General features: G+C 38.6%; 1 protein-coding gene and 1 non-coding gene across 2 annotated transcripts; one reads left to right on the top strand and one right to left on the bottom strand.

Moving 5' to 3' along the window:
* The first annotated feature begins 7277 nt into the window (after window positions 1–7277).
* On the top strand, window positions 7278–18815 carry Snrpa1 (small nuclear ribonucleoprotein polypeptide A'). Its single transcript, XM_027921658.2, has 9 exons — window positions 7278–7427; window positions 9089–9236; window positions 10157–10235; window positions 13603–13649; window positions 14149–14251; window positions 14809–14888; window positions 15274–15349; window positions 16149–16242; window positions 18544–18815. Exons 1-9 carry the CDS (start codon window positions 7346–7348, stop codon window positions 18600–18602), a joined length of 768 nt encoding a protein of 255 aa, XP_027777459.1. The 5' UTR covers window positions 7278–7345; the 3' UTR covers window positions 18603–18815.
* On the bottom strand, window positions 12378–12479 carry LOC114081304 (U6 spliceosomal RNA). Its single transcript, XR_003580772.1, has one exon. It is a non-coding gene; the product is annotated as a U6 spliceosomal RNA (small nuclear RNA).
* Window positions 18816–19286: the final 471 nt, after the last annotated feature.

Below are 19286 nucleotides of genomic sequence, written 5' to 3'. Positions count from 1 at the left end.
CATACACCACCACGCCCAGCCACAGTGAACTTTTTAAACTATCATCTCCAGGAAGTGACATTTTTCAGAATTTATCCCAATTTTCTAGCAACGCACTTCCCATCCCTCCCAGGCAGGCTACTGCTGATGTTATATCCTATCTTTAAAGGACTGGAGATAACTGCACTTTTTATAGAATATGCACCTATAATGGGAAAGTGAGTGAACAGAATTTTAAAAAATTAAAGGGAAACAAGGTCTAAATGTATCCAGGATTGGAGTGTCCTTGAACTTTGGGAACCACCATCCACTGCATTTACATCATTGGTAACAGGGTTGGAAGGCATCTTACCTGGAACCTAGGGTATGCTATCAGGTGCCTAAGTACAGCAGACAGGTGGAGGTTTAGCAAAGAAGATGGAAAGGAAAGGAGGTGGGGAAGTACAAAGGGATATTTTAATGTCTTCCATCATATTGTGGTGATGGAAAGTAACATATGATGGCTGATCTTCAGCTTTTTAAAGTTCTGCCCAGCCATGTAGAAGGAACTGGACACTAGCTGCTGAGGGAAAACAGGAGTTTCCATGCTGGAGTTGGCCTTGAACAGTGCTTTTTCTTCCATGAACTCAAGGCTTTATTCATCCTGGTTGGTTGTCTAAGGCCTTTCCTGATACTCTAAGCTCTGTTGCTTATCTGTGCATAGAAAAGCACCTTTGAGTAGCCCAGCACTGAGCACCCGTCTCAGGTTCTGGGGTTCTGTCCCACCATGCAAAACCCCACCACCACTATGGACCAGCCAAACTAGGTATGACCAGACATCTCTTAGCCACCCGAGAGGGTTATAAGCTACAGAAACCAAAATGCCCAAAACAAAGAATATATTATTGCGAAAGTCAGTAGTTCTCAATCAGGAGTGAATTTTGTCTTCCAGGGAAGCTTTAGCAATGTCTGGAAACATTTTTAACAACTGGAGGAATGTAACACATTGAGGCCAGGGATGTTGCTAAACATCCTGCATTACACAGGACAGCCCCACAACAAAGAATTGTGCAGCCCAAAATGATAGTAGTGCTGAAGTTAAGTTGAGAAACCTGGCCAAAAGAAATGGAATCAAAAAACAAAGTTGTTTCCAACTTCAAAGAGATACTCTAAAATGAATTAAACTGCCTCTGGTTTGATTTCTGTCCTTATCAAAGTGAAGAATACTCTGCCTCCTTGCCTTGCTTTCTTTAACCCAGCAGAAGGGCCAAGTAAATCAGCTCTCTGGCCCAAGGACTCCACCTGGTGGCCCTCTCTGCAATTAAGTGAAGTTTGGCTTATTTTCACTTTATTTTGAAACACAATGCAAAAGTATAGAAAAGTTGCAAATATAATTTTTTAAAATGTTCCTGAAAAATTTGAGAGCAAGCTTCTGAAGTGATACCCTATGACTTCCCCCAAACACTAGTATTTCCTATAAATATATTTCCTACATAGTCATCAGAATGGGGAAATTAATGTTGTTGTTTCTACCATCTAACCCTCTGACTAGATTCTACTCCTTCTAGTTGGGCCCAAAGATGCACTTAGCAAAAAGATCCACCTTATAATCACACTTTGCATTTAGTCATAATGTCTCTTTAATGTTCAGTCTGGAAGAGTTTCTTTCTTGAACTCTCATGACCCTGAACCTCCTAAAGACTACAGACCCTCAGTTTGTATTTGTCTGAAGTTTCCTCATGTCTCTATTCAGGTCATATGTCTTTGACAGGGATCTCACAGTAGTGACTCTTTGTTTTTCTCATTTCATTCTAGCAGTTGCTACATGATTTTTATTTGTCTCACTGCTGGTGACAAAAACTTTGACCACTTGATTAGGGTTTTTCCTCTTTGGCTATGAAATGACACTTTCTAAGGGATGCTCACTAGCACCACTTTTCAAATATTGTGCTGAAGAAGACAGTGAACAAGGTAAAAATTATCAGTATAAGAAGTGGAAAGGAAGAAACAAAACTGTCATTACTCCTTTTTTAATTGACACATAAAATTATATTAGGGCTCATGTGATATTTCAACTATCAGTATTCTCAAATGGCATAGTTATCTAAGATCCAGAAGAATGGCTGGGCATGGTGGCCCATGCCTATAATCCCAGTAGCTCAGACAGGGTCTTGCTAAGTTGCTCAGGGCCTCATTAAGTTTCCGAGGTTGGGTTTGAATTAGTGATCCTCCTGCCTCAAAATGAAAAATAAAAAAGGGCTGGGATATTGCTCAGGGGTTAAGCACCCCCTGGGTTCAATCCCAGGTACCAAAAACAAAAGAATGGCTACAAACTATTTGAATTAATAAGTGATTTCATAAGATTGCTGGATAAGATGCCAAAATACAAAAACCAACTGCAATTTGTTATACAGAAACAAACGCCAGAACTGAAATTTTTAAACAGGAGATTTTTACAAACCAGGCATTGGTGGCACACACCTATAATCCCAGTGACTTGGGAGGCTGAGGCAGGAGGATCAAAAGTTTAAGGCAGCCTGGGCAACTTAACAAGACCCTCAGAAACTCAGTGAGACCCTGTCTCAAAAAAAAAAAGAAAAAAAAAGGATAGGGGATGTAGCCCAGTGATAAAGCACCCTGAGTTCAATCCTTAAAACAAAAGATACTAATACAATTGCATCAAAAACTATCAAATAGGGGCTGGGGTTGTGACTCAGCGGTAGAGCATTCACGTAGCATATCTGGGACCCTGGGTTTGGTCCTCAGCACTACGTAAAAATAAATAAATAAAATAAAGATATTGTGCTGTGCCCAAATACAACTAAAAAATAAATATTTATTAAAAAAAATTATCAGGGCTGGGGATGTGGCTCAAGCGGTAGCGCGCTCGCCTGGCATGCGCTGGATGCTGGGTTCGATCCTCAGCACCACATAAAAATAAAGATGTTGTGTCCACCAAAAACTAAAAAATAAATATTAAAAAATTCTCTCTCTCTTTGAAAAAGAAAACCTATCAAATAATAAACTAAATTTTGTCAAAGACATAAAAGGTTTCTATCCAAAAACTATAAAACACTTCTGAAATTAAAAAGGACCTAAATAAATGTAGGGTTATACCATGTACATGAATTGGCATACTCAATATTGTAAAGTTATGAATTCTGTCCAGATTTGTCTGTGCATCCAGTACAAAATAAATTAAAACAGGCATTCCTTTTTAGATGTAAGATGTATCTACATTTTATATTAAATGCAAAGGGCAATAACAACCAAGGTAATCTCTGAAAAAGTGGGAGCCTTTGGAGATGAATATAAAGTCATGATACAAAATCATAAAAGTGGGCTGGGGATGTGGCTCAAGCGGTAGCGCGCTCGCCTGGCATGCGTGCGGCCCGGGTTCGATCCTCAGCACCACATACAAACAAAGATGTTGTGTCTGACTAAAACTAAAAAATGAATATTAAAATTCTCTCTCTCTCTTAAAAAAAACAAAATCATAAAAGTCTCCAATTTTTAAAATATAAAGCTTATATTATAAAACTATGATATTAGCCAGACACAGTGGTGCATGCCTGTAATCCCAGCAGCTCAGGAGGCTGAGACAGGAGGATTGCAAGTTCAAAGTCAACCTCAGCAATGCAAGGCACTAAGCAACTCAGTGAGAACTTGTCTCTAAATAAAATACAAAATAGGACAGGGGATGTGGCTCAGTGGTTGAGTGCCCCTGAGTTCAATCCCTAGTCCCAAAAATAAAATAAAATAAAACTATGATATTATGCAAGGACAGTTGACTGAACACCAAGAGCAAAGCATCCAGAGGCAGAATCTTATGTTTGCACAACTAATTTATGACATCACAGAGCAGTGATGGAAGGATGGTCTTTTCTATAAATGGTACTGGATCAACTGAATACCAATATGGGGAAAAAACATACCTTGATACCTACGTTGGAGTGTTCACAAAATTGATTCCAGGCTGACTGCAGATCCGAATGTGAAAATTGAAACAATAAAGCTTTTTGAAGAAAATATTCACAATTTGAAGAGAGTCAAAGAATTCTTAAAGAACATTAAAAAAAAATTAGGAGCTGGAGCTATAGCTCAGTGGTAGAGCATGTGACATGCCTAGCATGTGCCATGCCCTGGTTTCAATACCCAGCCCCACAAACAAAACTTAACAAATTTAGCCATATATAGCTGAGAGCAGTGGCAAACACCTGTAATTCCAGTGGCTCAAGAGACTGAGGCAGGAGAATTACTCATTCAAAGCCAGACCCCACACTGTAGCTAAACTATGGAACAAACCTAGATGCCCTTCAACAGGTAAGTGGATAAAGAAAATGTGGTAAATATACACAATGGAATATTACTCAGCCTTAAAGAAGAATGAAATTATGGCATTTCCAGGTAAATGGATGGAGCTGGAGAATATCATGCTAAGCTGAAATAAGCCAAACCCAAAAAACCAAAGGCCAAATTTCTTCTCTGATAAGTGGATGTTAATCCATAATTGGGGAGGGGGTAGGGAAGAATGAAGGAACTTTGGATTATGCAGAGGGGATTTAAGGGAGGGGAGGGGTGTAGGATTGGGAAGGACAGTGGATTGAGATGGACATTATTACCCTATATACATTTATAATTACACTACTGGTGTGACTCTGCACCATGTTCAGCCAGAGAAAGAAGTTGTGCTTGATTTGTGTACCATGTGTCAAAATGCATTCTACTGTCATGTATAACTAGTTAGAAGAAATTTTAAAATAAAATAAAAACAAAGCCAGCCTCAGCAACTTAGTAAGGCCCTAAGCAACTCAGCAAGAACCTGTCTCAAAATAAAAAATGGCTGGGGATGTGGCTCAATAGTTAAGCTCCATTGGGATCAATTCCTGGTACCACCCCACCCCCCAAATTAGCCTTATAGGGAAAAGTTCATAAATCTATTAAAATTAGCACCTAATATTCACAATTTAAAATGAAAAGATAAGCCACAGACTAGGGAAGTTATTCACTATTCACATATCTCATAAGGACTCTTATGGACTCACATCCAAAAGGCTAATAGAGATCCTACAAGAAAAAAAATAAATAAAAAGATATCCAAATAGGAAGAAAAAAAGGTAAAACATCAAAATAGACTTCACTAAATAACAATAAACATGTAAAAAGAGAAAGTTCTTAACTGTGGTATCAATGAGGGAAATACAATTAGAACCTCAACACTATACCACTACCTACCTACTAGAATGGCTAAAATTAAGAAGACACACAATGCCAAAAGTTACCAAGGAGTTTAAATCAGTACAACCGCTATGGAACACTAATAGCATCTTCTTAAGCTGAACTAAAATAAATTTCATGACCCTGCAATTCCATTCTGCCATATACATTAGTGTATGTTTCCTTAAAGATATGTATTTTTGTAACATTCATGGGTACGTTCTAATAGCTCCAAAATGGAAATAACCAAATGTTCATCAACAGAATGGATAGATCGTGGAATATTTACACAATGAAATACTATATAACAACGAGAATAAAAGAACTACATCTGCCTACAAACATAATATCAAGAAGATAGTAAGGTACAATTTCATTTTCATAAATGCAAAACTAGGTGAAATCAATCTATACAACATGTCGGGATAATGTTTACTCTTGGGGCAGGGGTGGTAAAGACAAAAGAAGGGTTTCTGGATTGTGGCACTGTCCATTGCTTGGTTGTGTTCAGTTTGTACTCTTTTGTTTGTATACCATACTTAAATAAAAAGTCAAAAAATAATCAACTCCAAATGGACTGGAAACCTAAGTGGGAAAGATAAAACAATCCTTTAGTAGATAATCCTTTAGTAGAAAAATATGTTAAGGTAAGGGAAGATTTCTTAAAGACAAACACACATATACATACACTATTCACTAACCCTAAAGGAACTGATAAATTGGACTACATAAAAAATAAGAACTTCTAATCATCAAATATCATTGGGAGAAAAGGGAAGCCACTGAGTGTGTTCATATCTAAAATATTAAGAAAATTCACAGTCTTTTATGGGCACCTGATAAAAGACTATATCAGAACACACAGGAGGGTTCTCAGCCTTCATTAGATATTAAAAGAAAAGCAAACTAAAGCAATAGTACTATACTTCTATGCAGCCAACATCAGAATCACTAAAATTACAGGCTGGGAATGCCAAGGAGGCTAAGGATGGAAGCCATAAATTCTCGTACACATCACTAGAATGTGTAAATTATTTCATCCTTTTAGCATCTGTTAGGCTTTACCTTCTGGGGCTACCATACACTATGTCCCAGCAATTCCATGGAGGGGAGAAACTCATACACAAGTGCATCAGATCCACGTACCAGAAAATTCACAGCAGCATTATTCAGAAAACACGAAATTGGAAACAACACTAATGTCCATCAACAGAAGAATGGTTAAATTACATTATGATAAATATTCTTTACAGCAGTGAAATAAAACCAGCCTTCTCTATATGCGACTCAGGTGGATTCCAGACATAATATCAAAGAAACAGACAAATAAAAACATACTTCATGATTTTATTTATAGTAAAAGCAAATGAAACTAATATGTGGTGTTAGGTTCGCGGTTGCCTTTGGGAACCGATAAGGCTTTCAGAATAGTGTAGAATAGTGTGTGTGTGTGTGGGGGGGGGGGTTGGACCCTACTGGCGACAACGTGGGTGTATGCTTCGTCACGTGGTCGACTTCTGTCGTGCACACTTTGCTGTGTGTCCTTCTTCAGTGTGGATGTTTAAATGTCTACAGATCGCAAGTCTCTCGGCAAACCCGAGCGTCGCGGGTGCCAGCTCGGATGTGCGGGGCGGTGGGGCGGTCCCAGCAGCTGCCCGAAACGTGTGACCTGGCCGCGGTCCTCACGTTGCAGCCAGAGGTCCACAACCTAAGCCCAGGACAGGAATTTGAAGTCCGGGACCATTCGCTAATTCCTACAGGTCCTCGCTTCTCCCGGTTGGAGAGAGGACGGTCAGCTTTCCCTCCCACCTCAAGCTGCAGTGATGTGTAAGAAAACTCCACTTGGGTGTTTGCACTTTTTGCTTAACTTTTGGCCACAAATGCTATATATCAGGAACTCTCCAGACGCCAAACATGCCCAGCAAAGAACTCAGAGACGTTCTCAACACTCGCGCCAAGACCCTGGCCGCCTGGTGCTTTGAGGCTGGGCGCAGGGTGGATGTGGTTCTTTCGATTGCTTCGGCCTGGTGGTCGAGCTGCGCGCGCACGCGGCGGCTGCGACTGGTGCTGCCTGGCGGCGGAGCGCGGTGCACGCTGGGACTTCTCGCTGGCGGGCGGCTGCGGGCGGCTGCGGGCGGGCGGCTACGGAAAAGGAGCGGGAGACGGCAGGATGGTGAAGCTGACGGCGGAGCTGATCGAGCAAGCGGCGCAGTACACCAATGCTGTACGGGACCGCGAGCTGGACCTCCGGGGTGAGTCGGGATCAGCGGAAGGGCTCTCCCGGGCCTCAGCGCGTGGCCTTGAGGTCCGCGCCCGGCCGCGTGCGCGGTGGCTGGAGCTTGGCCCGCGAGCCTGCAGTGTGGACTCCCAGTCGTGGTTGCCTCTTGCCGTTGTTGCCCAACGATCTTGCCGTTAGGCTCCTCAGAGTCTTATGTTGTCCCGCTCCTACTCACAGGCTTGACCGTCTTAATTACTTCCTGATCAGTACTCTGTTAGGCCTTGCCTGGCGTGTGCCGCAGTCTGAGCTGTTTTAGAGCCAGGAAAATAGGCTCGTTAATAGTTGTAACTAGAGCAGGGTGACAATGTTGGTTCTTTGTAAATAGTTAATAGATATTGTGGATTAGATATGTTAATGACGTTTGGGGGAGGAAGGAAGTTTGGTTACAAGTTAAACAAAAAAACGGGAGTGCGGGTAGCTACTTGTTAGTTTTTTAGGATACGGTCTTAGAAAGGGTGTAAAGAGCGCATTGGCTCAAGCCTGTAATATCAGATACTCTGGAAAATTGTAAAGACCAATTTCTCCGGGGTAAAATAATGTGTGATCACAGTCTGAGACACCAAGGTCAGAGTGCCACTGCTGCCACCTCTGCTTTGTGCTAATATTCCTTGCTAACCTTTAGGAAATCCCGGTTCTTTTTATTTTGTTGAAATTTAAATTTCTCAGTGGCATGGTGGCAAACGTCTGTAAACCCAGACACTTGGGAGACTGAGACAGGAGGGTAGCAAGTTCAGTGCCAGTCTTGGCAACATAATGAGACCTTTAGAAACTTAGACTGAGCGTGTGTGTGGTTCGGTGGTTCAATTCCCAGGACCAAGAAGGAGAAATTAAAGTTTCTCAAAAAAAAAAAAAAAAAAAAAAGGCCACATTCAAGAGAATCTCATCACTTTTACTCTTGGCACTATTTGAACCACTTGCAGTATCTTATTTTGGTGCAGTACTTACTTTGATATAGCCTTTACCGCTCCCGACTCTGTACTTTAACCTGGTTTGTGTTTCTTTTCTGCATTTAGCACCTAGTTCAGTAATTATGCCCAAATTACACAAATCAGTTGAATTTGTTCACACTGTGGTTTACTAGTTGTGTATAAAATGTTGACTTTGAACTCAGAATTGGAGCTAAAGGAGGTCACAAGGGAAAACTGTCATGATATCATGAGGATGTGTGGATGAGTTCTATGAATATGGCCTGTGGGAATGCAAGAGATTGAGAACTGTTCTTCCCAAATTCCGAATAAGGCTTGGACATTGATAATTAGCAAGTGTCAGTTTTTCTTATACTGCTTAATTAGCTCTAAAGCCTAAGAACAGTGAAATATCTTGTAAATGTTCTTATAAACATTAGTTACCAAGACTACCCAGGATGAATAGCCCCATCATCTTAGTCTTGTTCTCAGCATTTTCAAGTCCACTGCCAGACCATAAGCTTCAGGGCACTGGGGGCTTGTGACTTTACCTCATTTATTTTCAGTACCTTGCAGGGTGTTTGACATGGCATAGGGGATAGGTAACTATTTCCTGAATAAATGAAAGTTTTGAGGTAATTACCATGAAATACTGATACTATTTTAATGAACTTTCAAATCACATTACATTAATAATCTCTTATGTGGTTTCTCCCCCCTCCATTTTTAGGATATAAAATTCCAGTCATTGAAAATCTAGGTGCTACCTTAGACCAGTTTGATGCTATTGATTTTTCTGACAATGAGATTAGGAAGTTGGATGGTTTTCCTTTGCTAAGAAGACTGAAGACATTATTAGTGAACAACAACAGAATATGGTAAGTGTCTGCTAAGAGAGTGATATATTTTTTTTCCCCTCTAGAGTAAATGTTTTGGTGTACCTGGAAGAAATTGTAATACATACTGCCAGTTAAACCTACATGTTTCTTCCTAACAACAACAAAACAGTAACACTTTTCCCATTGAGATCCAGAGATTACTTTGGCAGTGATCTAGGTTATGTGTACCTATTCAGAAATCTTATATGTTTGTATATTTGTAATCTTCCATCATACTGCTTTATACATGTTTTAGTTTCTAAAGCAGAGCAGTCATATTTAAAAGTATATACAAAACCCAGTTATATTTTTCACTAATCATCTGTACCTCTTACCTTCTACTGTTTGTTTTTCTTTACAACCAATTTCTAAAATAAAACTTATTAAAATTGAGATCTTTTTTGACCCTCCCTTCATCAGCTTTATGCAAATTTTATTGGGAAAAAATATAATGTTTTTATAAAGAAGTACAAAGTCTTGAGTTGTTGTTTTTTAAGCTAGAAATAGTTTTCATGGGTTAACCATTCCCTTGTGGAATGATTATATCTTGTACCTGAGCTGTGAATGCAGTCACTAGTGTGTCCATGCTTCCTGAACCAAAAAGTAGTTATGAAGCAAGCTAAATAGTTTATTCTAACTGGAATTCTCAACCTTTTTAGGTTCTTCTGGACAGTATGGCGTTAGAAAGAGGGCTTGGGAGACTTAGGTTCTAAAATCATCCCATTCCTGTCACTGGTCTTGTGACCTCAGACAGGGTTTCCTCTTTGTGCTTCATTTCTCTTTTGTGAGATAGGGCATGATGGAAGGATTTCTAAGGTTGTTCGAACTTGAGGTCTGAGATCCTCTGAGCAAGGACAGGAATGAAATTATTAGTTTGTTAATTTTCACTTTCAATAAGAGACTTTCTGTTTTTATTTTAGCCGTATAGGTGAGGGACTTGATCAGGCTCTGCCCTGTCTGACAGAACTCATTCTCACCAACAATAGTCTTGTGGAATTGGTAAGTTGAACAGGGGGAAAATGTATTTAGGGGCAGGGTTAAAGGTATTACAAGTTTCTTTTACACTACATGCAAAATATATATATATATATATTTCGTAGTCTTTTTTTTTTTTTTCCTTGTATCATTTTCTTAATTATTTCAGAATCTGGACCTTTGGGTTATTTTATTTTTATATGGTACCTTTTTGTTGTTACTGTTCTAGGGAGTGAACACAGAGCCTCATATATGCTAGGCAAACTTCCTGGGCTATAAATGTTGCAAATACCTTTTCCTATCCTGGCTTTCCTTTTGACTTTGTTAAAGTATCCTGATGGAAAAGTTCCTAATTGAGTGTAGTCTAATATGTCAATTTTTATTATTAGTACTTCCAGTGTTCTTTTTTTTTAACCTTTATTTTGTTTATTTATTTTTATGTGGTGTTGAGGATCAAACCCAGGGCCTTGCGCATGCCAGGCGAACGCTGTACTGCTGAGCCACAACCCCAGCCCCAGTATTTTCAATGTTCTTATGTCAATTTTATTGTTAATACTTCCAATGTTCTTCTTTTTTTTTTTTTTGTTAATACTTCCAATGTTCTGTTGAAGCTTCCCTTTCTTCTCCCCAGATTATAAAGAAACACCTGCTGCACTGTTTTCTAGAATTGCAATGTTCCATGTGGTACCAGTAGCTACAAGTTCATACTTTGAATTGAGATGTGCAGAACTAGGGCTGGGGATGTGGCTCAAGCGGTGGCGCGCTAGCCTGGCATGCGTGCGGCCCAGGTTCGATCCTCAGCACCACAAACAAACAGGGATGTTGTGTCCGCCAAAAACTAAAAAATAAATATTAAAAAAAATTCTCTCTCACTGTCTTTAAAAAAAAAAAAAGAGAGATGTGCAGAATTATAAAATACATGCCAGGTTTCAAAACACAGTACCAAAAAGGAAAACATAAACTTAGTAGGTTTTTAATACTAACGTTGAAATGATAGTTTTTTGGATAATAGGTAAAACAATATATTATTAATTAGTCTCTCCTGTTTTTCTATTTTAATGTAGGTACTAGAAAATTTTAAATTGCATATCTAACATGCATTAAATTTTATTAATGATTCTATCCTAGAAACTTTATTGCTTTGCTCTTCGAATTAGATGAACAATCCGCCTGCAACTGATTTCCTTATGAGATAACAGGCAAATTTCAGTTTTACTTTATAGATAACAATGATTTGGGCCCTTTTTTATGCCCTTAAAATTTCCATTCTGGCTGGGTGTGTTGTTACACATGTATAATCCCAGCATCTCAGTAGTCTGAGGCAGTATAATCACAAATTCAAGCTCGAAATAAATAAATAAAATAAGTGAAATAGTCTGGGGATATAGCTCAGTAGTAGACCACCAGGGGTTCAATCTCTAATATCACATAAAGTAATTTTAAAAAAATCTGTTCTACATGTTTAATTTTTAACAAAATTGAGTTCATATTGAGTTATCCTGATTTGTAACCTGAATTTTCCACATTAACACTGAATGTTTAAATTCATATTACATAGTTTGATTTTGGATTACTAAGATTTTGTCTGCCTTCTCTATTTTCCTTATTGTTTAGAATGAACTGTCAGATTTTCAAAGGGGTATTTAACTCCAATAGTAGGAATGGACTGGCTTGAAGTCGTGTGCTTTCCAAAATCGGAAGTACTTAGCCCAGAATGCATGTTCATAGCAAATGCTATTTGAGAAGTTATGGTTGTATTTGAAGTTTATTGCAAAGATAAAAACCCCGTTCCTATGAGTTACAGAAAAAGGTGTGTTCAAGTCTCACATCAGTGATAGAGGATTTGACTACCTGCCTGGATTTCTGTCAGTCTTAGTTTTACATGTACTTTCCCAAACAATACAGTATAGTGACCTAAAACATTTCAGCAATTCCATAACTTCTTGTGTATTTAGTCTTTTTAAAACTCATTAATACATCATCATTGTGTTTTATTTATTTATGTGTAACAAACCTCGTTTTGTATTTCTTTTTGGATCATCTGTGGTGCTATGCCAGTATCAAGCTCAAGAGGTCCCTCTGGTGGTGTTTGTGAAGTAAAGATGAATGCTTGCTTTTTTGATAAGTGGCTGTGTTCCCTTTTGCTTTTGGAAGTTAGTTCCTTGTTTTAATATGGACCTCTTCCAGATTTTGTATATCATTCTTGTCCGGGCCATGCTAATCCCTATATCCTTCCAGTTATCGTATATGTGCTACAAAAGTAAACACTCTCCTGTTTTTATCAGTACTTCTTTTTACTGTCCCTCTTGGCAGCCCTGTTTACTAAATTTTGATCTGTTTTTAGCAGTTTTTTTCCTCAGTGTAAGGCTTTGTTCTGGAAGGGAAACAATTTCTGGTTAGTGTTTAGAGGGCCTAGATTGCTGTAATCCATTAGACCTTCTCATAGACTTGTACTCATTATTGGAATGTTCAGATCCTTGGACTGTTCTCAAACTAAGTACCTATTGGTTGTTTTGGAGTTCTCCAGTTTAAGAGATGCCTCTTTGTCTTCCCTCTGCTTCTTTCTACACAAATGATGTCACCGTGCAAGTCTCTTTTTTTTTTTTTATCTTTATTTTTATTTATTTAATTTTATGTGGTGGTGAGGATCAACCCAGGGTATCATGCATGAGAGGCAAGTGCTCTACCACTGAGCCACAACCCAGCCCACATACAAGTCTTGAAGCTTTCAAGTTGTTGTCCGTACTTATTTCGCTTGTAGGGTCATTGGAAATATCTTCTCATCTACTTTAGTTGTCACTATTGACAATAAGTTTTTGGTTTTTCTGTCCTCATTCAACTGTGGTTTATGGGACAATTTGGGCAGATTCAAAAACCATCCTGCCTTCTTACCATAATTTGGTGGGGGTTTTGTTTGTTTTTAACTATTCTGTTCACTTTGTGAAAAATTATTTGAAGAGATTTGGGGAGGCCTAGAATAAAGGTGTCTTTTCGCAAAGACCATATGTTGTTCCCAGGCACTTGGGGGAGGTACTTGCCAAAAAAGACCACATTACACCAAGATTATGGATTGAGATTCCCTGGGTAAATAGCTTGCTCCAAAGTTGCATCAGCTTTAGCATTGCTTTCTTTTCAGAATAATTGCTCAGTAGCCATTTTGAGATTGTCAGAGGAAATCAATTTTTTGTGTATGTCTGCTGCTGTTGACAGAGTTAATGCCAAGATTTTACAAAGCTTGAATTATAAGTATTTAAACATTTGAGATGTGCTAGTATGGGGCTAGGTGCTGGGGTAGTAAGAAATAAAAGACAATATGGATACTTTCTTCAAAATATCAAAATAGACAGCATATGGTATCAGTGTTCTTAATGTGTGCTCCTTATTTTTACAGGGTGATCTGGACCCTTTGGCGTCTCTTAAATCACTGACTTATCTAAGGTATGGAAATTATTTGTTGTGTTAACGAAACTAATGAAGTACTTAAAATTACATTTGACCCTAAAACAGTCAGTCGGTCAGAAAGTACCTTTTAAAAACAAATATAGGGGGCTGGGGTTTTGGCTTAGAGGTAGAGCGCTCACCTAGCGTGCTCCCCTAGCATGTGTGAGGCACTGGGTTCAATCCTCAGCACCACATAAAAATAAAAAAGATACTGTATCCACCTATAACTAAAAAATAAATGTTTAAAAAAAAAATGAGGTGCTAAACAACTCAGTCCCTATCTCTAAATAAAATACAAAATAGGACTGGGGATGTGGCTCAGTGGTTGAGTGTCCCTGAGTTCAATCCCCGGTACTCCCCGCAAAAAAATATAGATAGATAGATGTTTCCTTAATGTAAATAATTTTTTGTCCTTAATTTATTACACTGTTCAAATGGATCTCTTAAACACTAGCCTATGAACAAGATTGGTATTGTGTTGTTCTTTTTCTTGTAGCATTCTAAGAAATCCTGTAACAAATAAGAAGCATTATAGACTGTATGTGATTTATAAAGTCCCACAAGTCAGAGTGCTGGATTTTCAGAAAGTAAAACTAAAAGTAAGTATTCTTTGATTGTAGGTCATTATAGAGTTTTATGTTTTTCTTTATACTTTTGTTACTGACTTTTTAAATTTCCTAATTGAGTACAATTTACCATTAGTTTGCAGTTTAAAATATGGGAAAGAAAATGTTAAGTGAGATTTTTTTTTCCTCATGGTAGGATTTTAAATTAACATTTGCTGTTCCATAGTTGGCAAAATGTTAGAACCACGTCATTGAGTATCTGCTTAAATACGTTCCCACTAAAGATTTTTATCTATTTTTGAGCAACTATTAGCATGACTTACCCCTTATTGGAAGTGGTTCTGTTTTTGCTTTCCTCCCCTTTCCTGGTTCTTTGGGATCCCTCCTTAAAAGGAGGAGAGGGAACTTTCTTCAGGGAGCTTCACCAGAGAAGGCAAGACCACTATCTTCTTTTCAATGAAATTGGCTTTTTGGTATTTTTGCCAGCCCAGAGTATTTCAGGAGAGTTGGCTTCCATGTTTTCTGAGGAATGCATCTAAATGCATGTGGTATTCCTATTTCCATTAACTCTGTGTGTGGTGTTGCTGTAGGAGCGTCAGGAAGCAGAGAAAATGTTCAAGGGCAAACGGGGTGCACAGCTTGCAAAGGATATTGCCAGGAGAAGCAAAACGTAAGATACGGATATCCAACTTAACTCCACTTCACCTTCAGAAACACTGTCTGGCAGTTGGCCTCCTTCAAAATTAAGTCAAAAACTGTGATTGATGTGGTATTAAATTTGAGTGCTGATAGTTTATGGCCATCCATGGTCCATACATTAACAGGTTAGCAGAGAATATATTTCAGTTTGCAGTCTTAATGGGAAATTTTGTACATCCTGTTTTCTCTATAGGAAGATTAATTGGGAGGTGTTTCTGAAGGAGAGAGTTCTTGTATCAGTTTGTTAACAAAGATAAGATACTACACTGGTTGAATTACTTTCAAAAACCTTTGAAAGTAAAAGAGAAGCAACTTCCATTGGGCAGGATTTAACAATTATGTTCTTCCTTCCTAAGTTTTAATCCAGGTGCTGGTTTGCCAACTGACAAAAAGAAAGGTGGGCCATCTCCAGGGGATGTAGAAGCAATCAAGGTAATAATGTTTTGGTATTCTAGAACTGAAGAGAGCTGAGATGTGGTTAGGATATACCATGGTATAGTGAACCACGTTCTGAATGCTGCAGATTCCATAGTTGTTAGACTCCAGCTATATTTCTAGTTGAGGAAAAACTAGCTAAAAGTTATTATTTGACTTGAATTAATTGCATCAGCCAATCAAAGTGGGAAGCATCTGTCTTTCTTGTTTTCCCAGGATGCATTTGTCATTTAAAATAGTTAATTTCTTTGATATGCTTAATAGTTACCAGGGTTTGCCTTAATTTTTTTTTTTTTTTTAAGATTTTGGTTTTTTAGTTGTAGTTGGACACAATACCTTTATTTTATTTTTATGTGGTGCTGAGGATCGAACCCAGAGCCTTGCACATGCTAGGCGAGCGCTCCACCACTAAGCCCCAGCCTCGGCCCTTGCCTTAATTTTTGCTTTCAAAGATTTGCTAATAGATCCTGTTGAATACTCTGTGGAACATCCTTATTTTATAATACAGCCTCCTAAAGTCCCCAGTAATATAATTCCAATAGGTATTTATCTTAAATTTTAGGATATGTAGAATTATCATTCGTTCTCTTAGAAGAAGGCCTGTTTCCCTTCACTAATTTTGAAAATTTATATGATTGGCTTTTTGATTCAGTATGCGGATAAAATTCTTCCCCTAACACAGAGCTACATCATATTCCATATGAAAAGATACTGTGAATTTCTAGGTGTTTTCCGCGTGGTTGGTACTTTATTGCAACTAATTGTCTATCTCCGTTTTCCTCTGTCTTCTATCTAGAATGCCATAGCAAATGCATCAACTCTGGCTGAAGTGGAGAGGCTGAAGGGGTTGCTGCAGTCTGGTCAGATACCTGGAAGAGAGCGCAGATCAGGTTAGGGAATGGTGTTATGTGAACTTTTACCCATATGTATAGTCATGCTCCAGATAATGTTTTGGTCAGTGACAGTGCATACATAGCAGTAGTCTCATAATATTATAATAGAGCTGGAAAACTCATATGCTTAGTATTTTTACTTTATCCTTTCTATGTATAGATAACACAAATACTTACCTTTGCTTTAAAGTTGCCTGTAGTATTCAGAACAGTAACATGTTGTATAGGTTTCTAGCCTAGGAGCAATAGGCTATGCATCATAGAATGGGTATACAATAGGTGATACCATCTAGATTTGCAGGTATACTCTTTGTGCTATTCTGATTCACATAACAACAAAATCACCCAGCTATAAAGTTCTCAGAAGGGATCTTTGTCATTAGGCGAAGCATGGCTATCATATAATATAGTAGTTAGGAACACAGGTCGTAGAACCAAACAGCCTGAGACTTAAATATTAGCCTCATCAGCTCTATCCTTGGGCAAATATGAAGTATATTCCTTCATCTTTAAATCTGAGATGATAATAGTACAAGCTGTTAAAAGTTGTTGGGAGAGTCAGGCCTTGTCCACACCTGTAATCCCAGCTACTCAGAAGGTTAAGACAAGATACTTGTAGGTTTGAGGCCAGCCTGAGCAACTTAGCAAAATCATTCTCAAAATTTAAAAAAAAAAAGAAAGAAGCCAGGCACTGTGGCACACACCTATAATCCCAGCAGTTCAGAGGCTGAGGCAGGAGGATTATGAGTTCAAAATCAGCCTCAGCAACTTAGCAACTCAGTGAGACACTTTCTTACTAAGTATTTGTGTGACTGAATTTTCTTTATAGCCTTGAGTCAAAACGTGTTAGAACAGATGCACTGTTGAAGTCAATACAGGAGTCTAGTTGACTGTTATTAAGGCAGAAATAATGGGAAAATACCAAATAATGTCACAGAGTGTTTTGTAGTAGAAAATACCATTTCTATAAAAATGCAAACATAAACATGTAATTGATTTACTGTTTTAATAAGTTACTATTCTTTAAAGTTGTTTTAATTTCTGATACCTATCAACAGATATAATCGACATAATCAAAAGATTTTTAAGTCCTCACTCTAAAAGTTTAAGAACTGCTGAATTAGACAGAGGCAGCAGGACATTCTAGGCAGAGGAGACTGCCCTGCCAGAATCCTGTGTAGAAAGGTACACTTGAACTGAGAAAGGGCCAGAGTGAATGAGGCTCACATCTCTGGGAGGATGTGGCCTGATGAGCTGACAGAACCACGTAGACGCTGCAGGTTGTGTGATGTATGGTGGAAATCTGTTGAGCCTTTTGAGCTTAGGTGATGACAGATTGGGAAGTAAGAAAACTCCTTATTATACTGGGGGTGAGAGGCTGAGTGAGACAGGAGGATTGCAAGTTGGAGACCAACCTCAGCAACTTAGCAAGACCCTATCTTGAAAAGGACTAGGGATGTGACTCAGTAATGAAGCACCCCTGGGTTTAATCCCCAGTGCCAACAAATAATGTGTATTGTGACTATAGTGTGTCAGAGTTGTTGCATTGATTTGCTGCCATCCCCAAGTCCCATCCCTGGGATGTTTCAGTTGAGTCTTGGCTATCTTAGATTTTAAAGCATAATCAAAATCACAGTTCAGACATCGAATATGGTGCTCCATTGCTTGATTTGCTAGATCTCAGTGGGCCCAGGCTTCCAAGTAGCACTCTCGAAGCCATTCCTTCTTGTAGTTTTACATCTAGAAATCTGGTATTTGGATTCAACTGTAGAAGCAATAGACTTAAACATTATTTCCTTTTTTTTAATATATTGACCAAAAAATCTGCCATATATTGTTGAACCAAGTGGTTGTTGTTGCCATGTTTCCCTTGGAGACAGTAAAGTCATTGACTATTACCAGGATCTGGCAAGTAGTGAATGCCCAAATGCTTTTTGAGTATTTCTAGTTTCTTTGCCCATAGTAGTGGCAAGAATGAAACACATGCATATAACCTTTTTATTTTCACAAAAAAAATGAACTAATAACTACAATGGGAGGCAATAGTTTTGACTTTAGTTGGACCCTTTGTGACCTTTGTGACCCTTTTCTTGGAAATCGATCATCCCTTCCAGTACCTGCCAAAGACAGTTTGACCCTGGACTGTGTAAGCTCCTTAAAAATGGGCTGCTCCAGGTCTTTTTGTGCCTAGTCCAGTGCCGGGTATACAGTAGCCACAGAATGGGCACTCACCTACTAAGCAAACATATTCTCTCAAACTGACGTGGCTTTTGTTTTTTTGGGTTTTTTTTTTTTCAGGGCCCACTGATGATGGTGAAGAAGAGATGGAAGAAGACACAGTCACAAACGGGTCCTGAGCAAGGTGGTGGATGTCTACTAACAGGCAGTCTTGGGACAAATCTACTTTTTGAACATGGAATAATAGCCTTGTTTGTGTCAGCAAAGTGGAATCTCACCATTGTTGAAACGTTTTAAACTGCTGCCCATAATTTTGTATTATAAATTTTGAAGTCTAAATGTCAGTTTTTTACAAATGGTAAAAAATAAAGGCCACTCACTGTGCTGCCGAATTGCTTGTCATTGTGGTGTATTTGCACTGAGGTTTAAGGACAGATTTAAGTTGGAAGTTCAGGACAATGGTGTTTGTAGGTAGGCATCCCCATTATCTGTGAACTGTTTATATTTTCAGATTTTCCTAAAGGCTTTAGGATTCTAAATCAGCATCTTTTGACCTTTTTAATTAAACCTATCTGTAAATATCATACAAATAAATAAATTGATTTGAAATATTGCTGAGGGGAATATGACAGGAACCTTTAGTATGTGGTAGGGGAAATCTTGGCTTCCCTGGTGGCAGGATAAGTCATGCTTTCCTCAGCTCCTGGACACTATGACTTTGTTTATTTGGTGTTCAAAGTCTGGATTACATGGTTTCTTTGGTGGATGTAAACTCAAGGACAGATAAATGCTTAGGATAAAGAAGAAAGGTAAGAGCTGGAGTTGTGGCTCAGTAGTAGAGTGCTCGCCTAGCACGTGCAAGG

The sequence above is a fragment of the Marmota flaviventris genome, chromosome 2 (genome assembly GCF_047511675.1).
Source record: "Marmota flaviventris isolate mMarFla1 chromosome 2, mMarFla1.hap1, whole genome shotgun sequence".
Classification (NCBI taxonomy): domain Eukaryota; kingdom Metazoa; phylum Chordata; class Mammalia; order Rodentia; family Sciuridae; genus Marmota; species Marmota flaviventris.
Note: the sequence above shows the minus strand (reverse complement) of the source record. Positions and strands in the feature narration are given on the sequence as shown.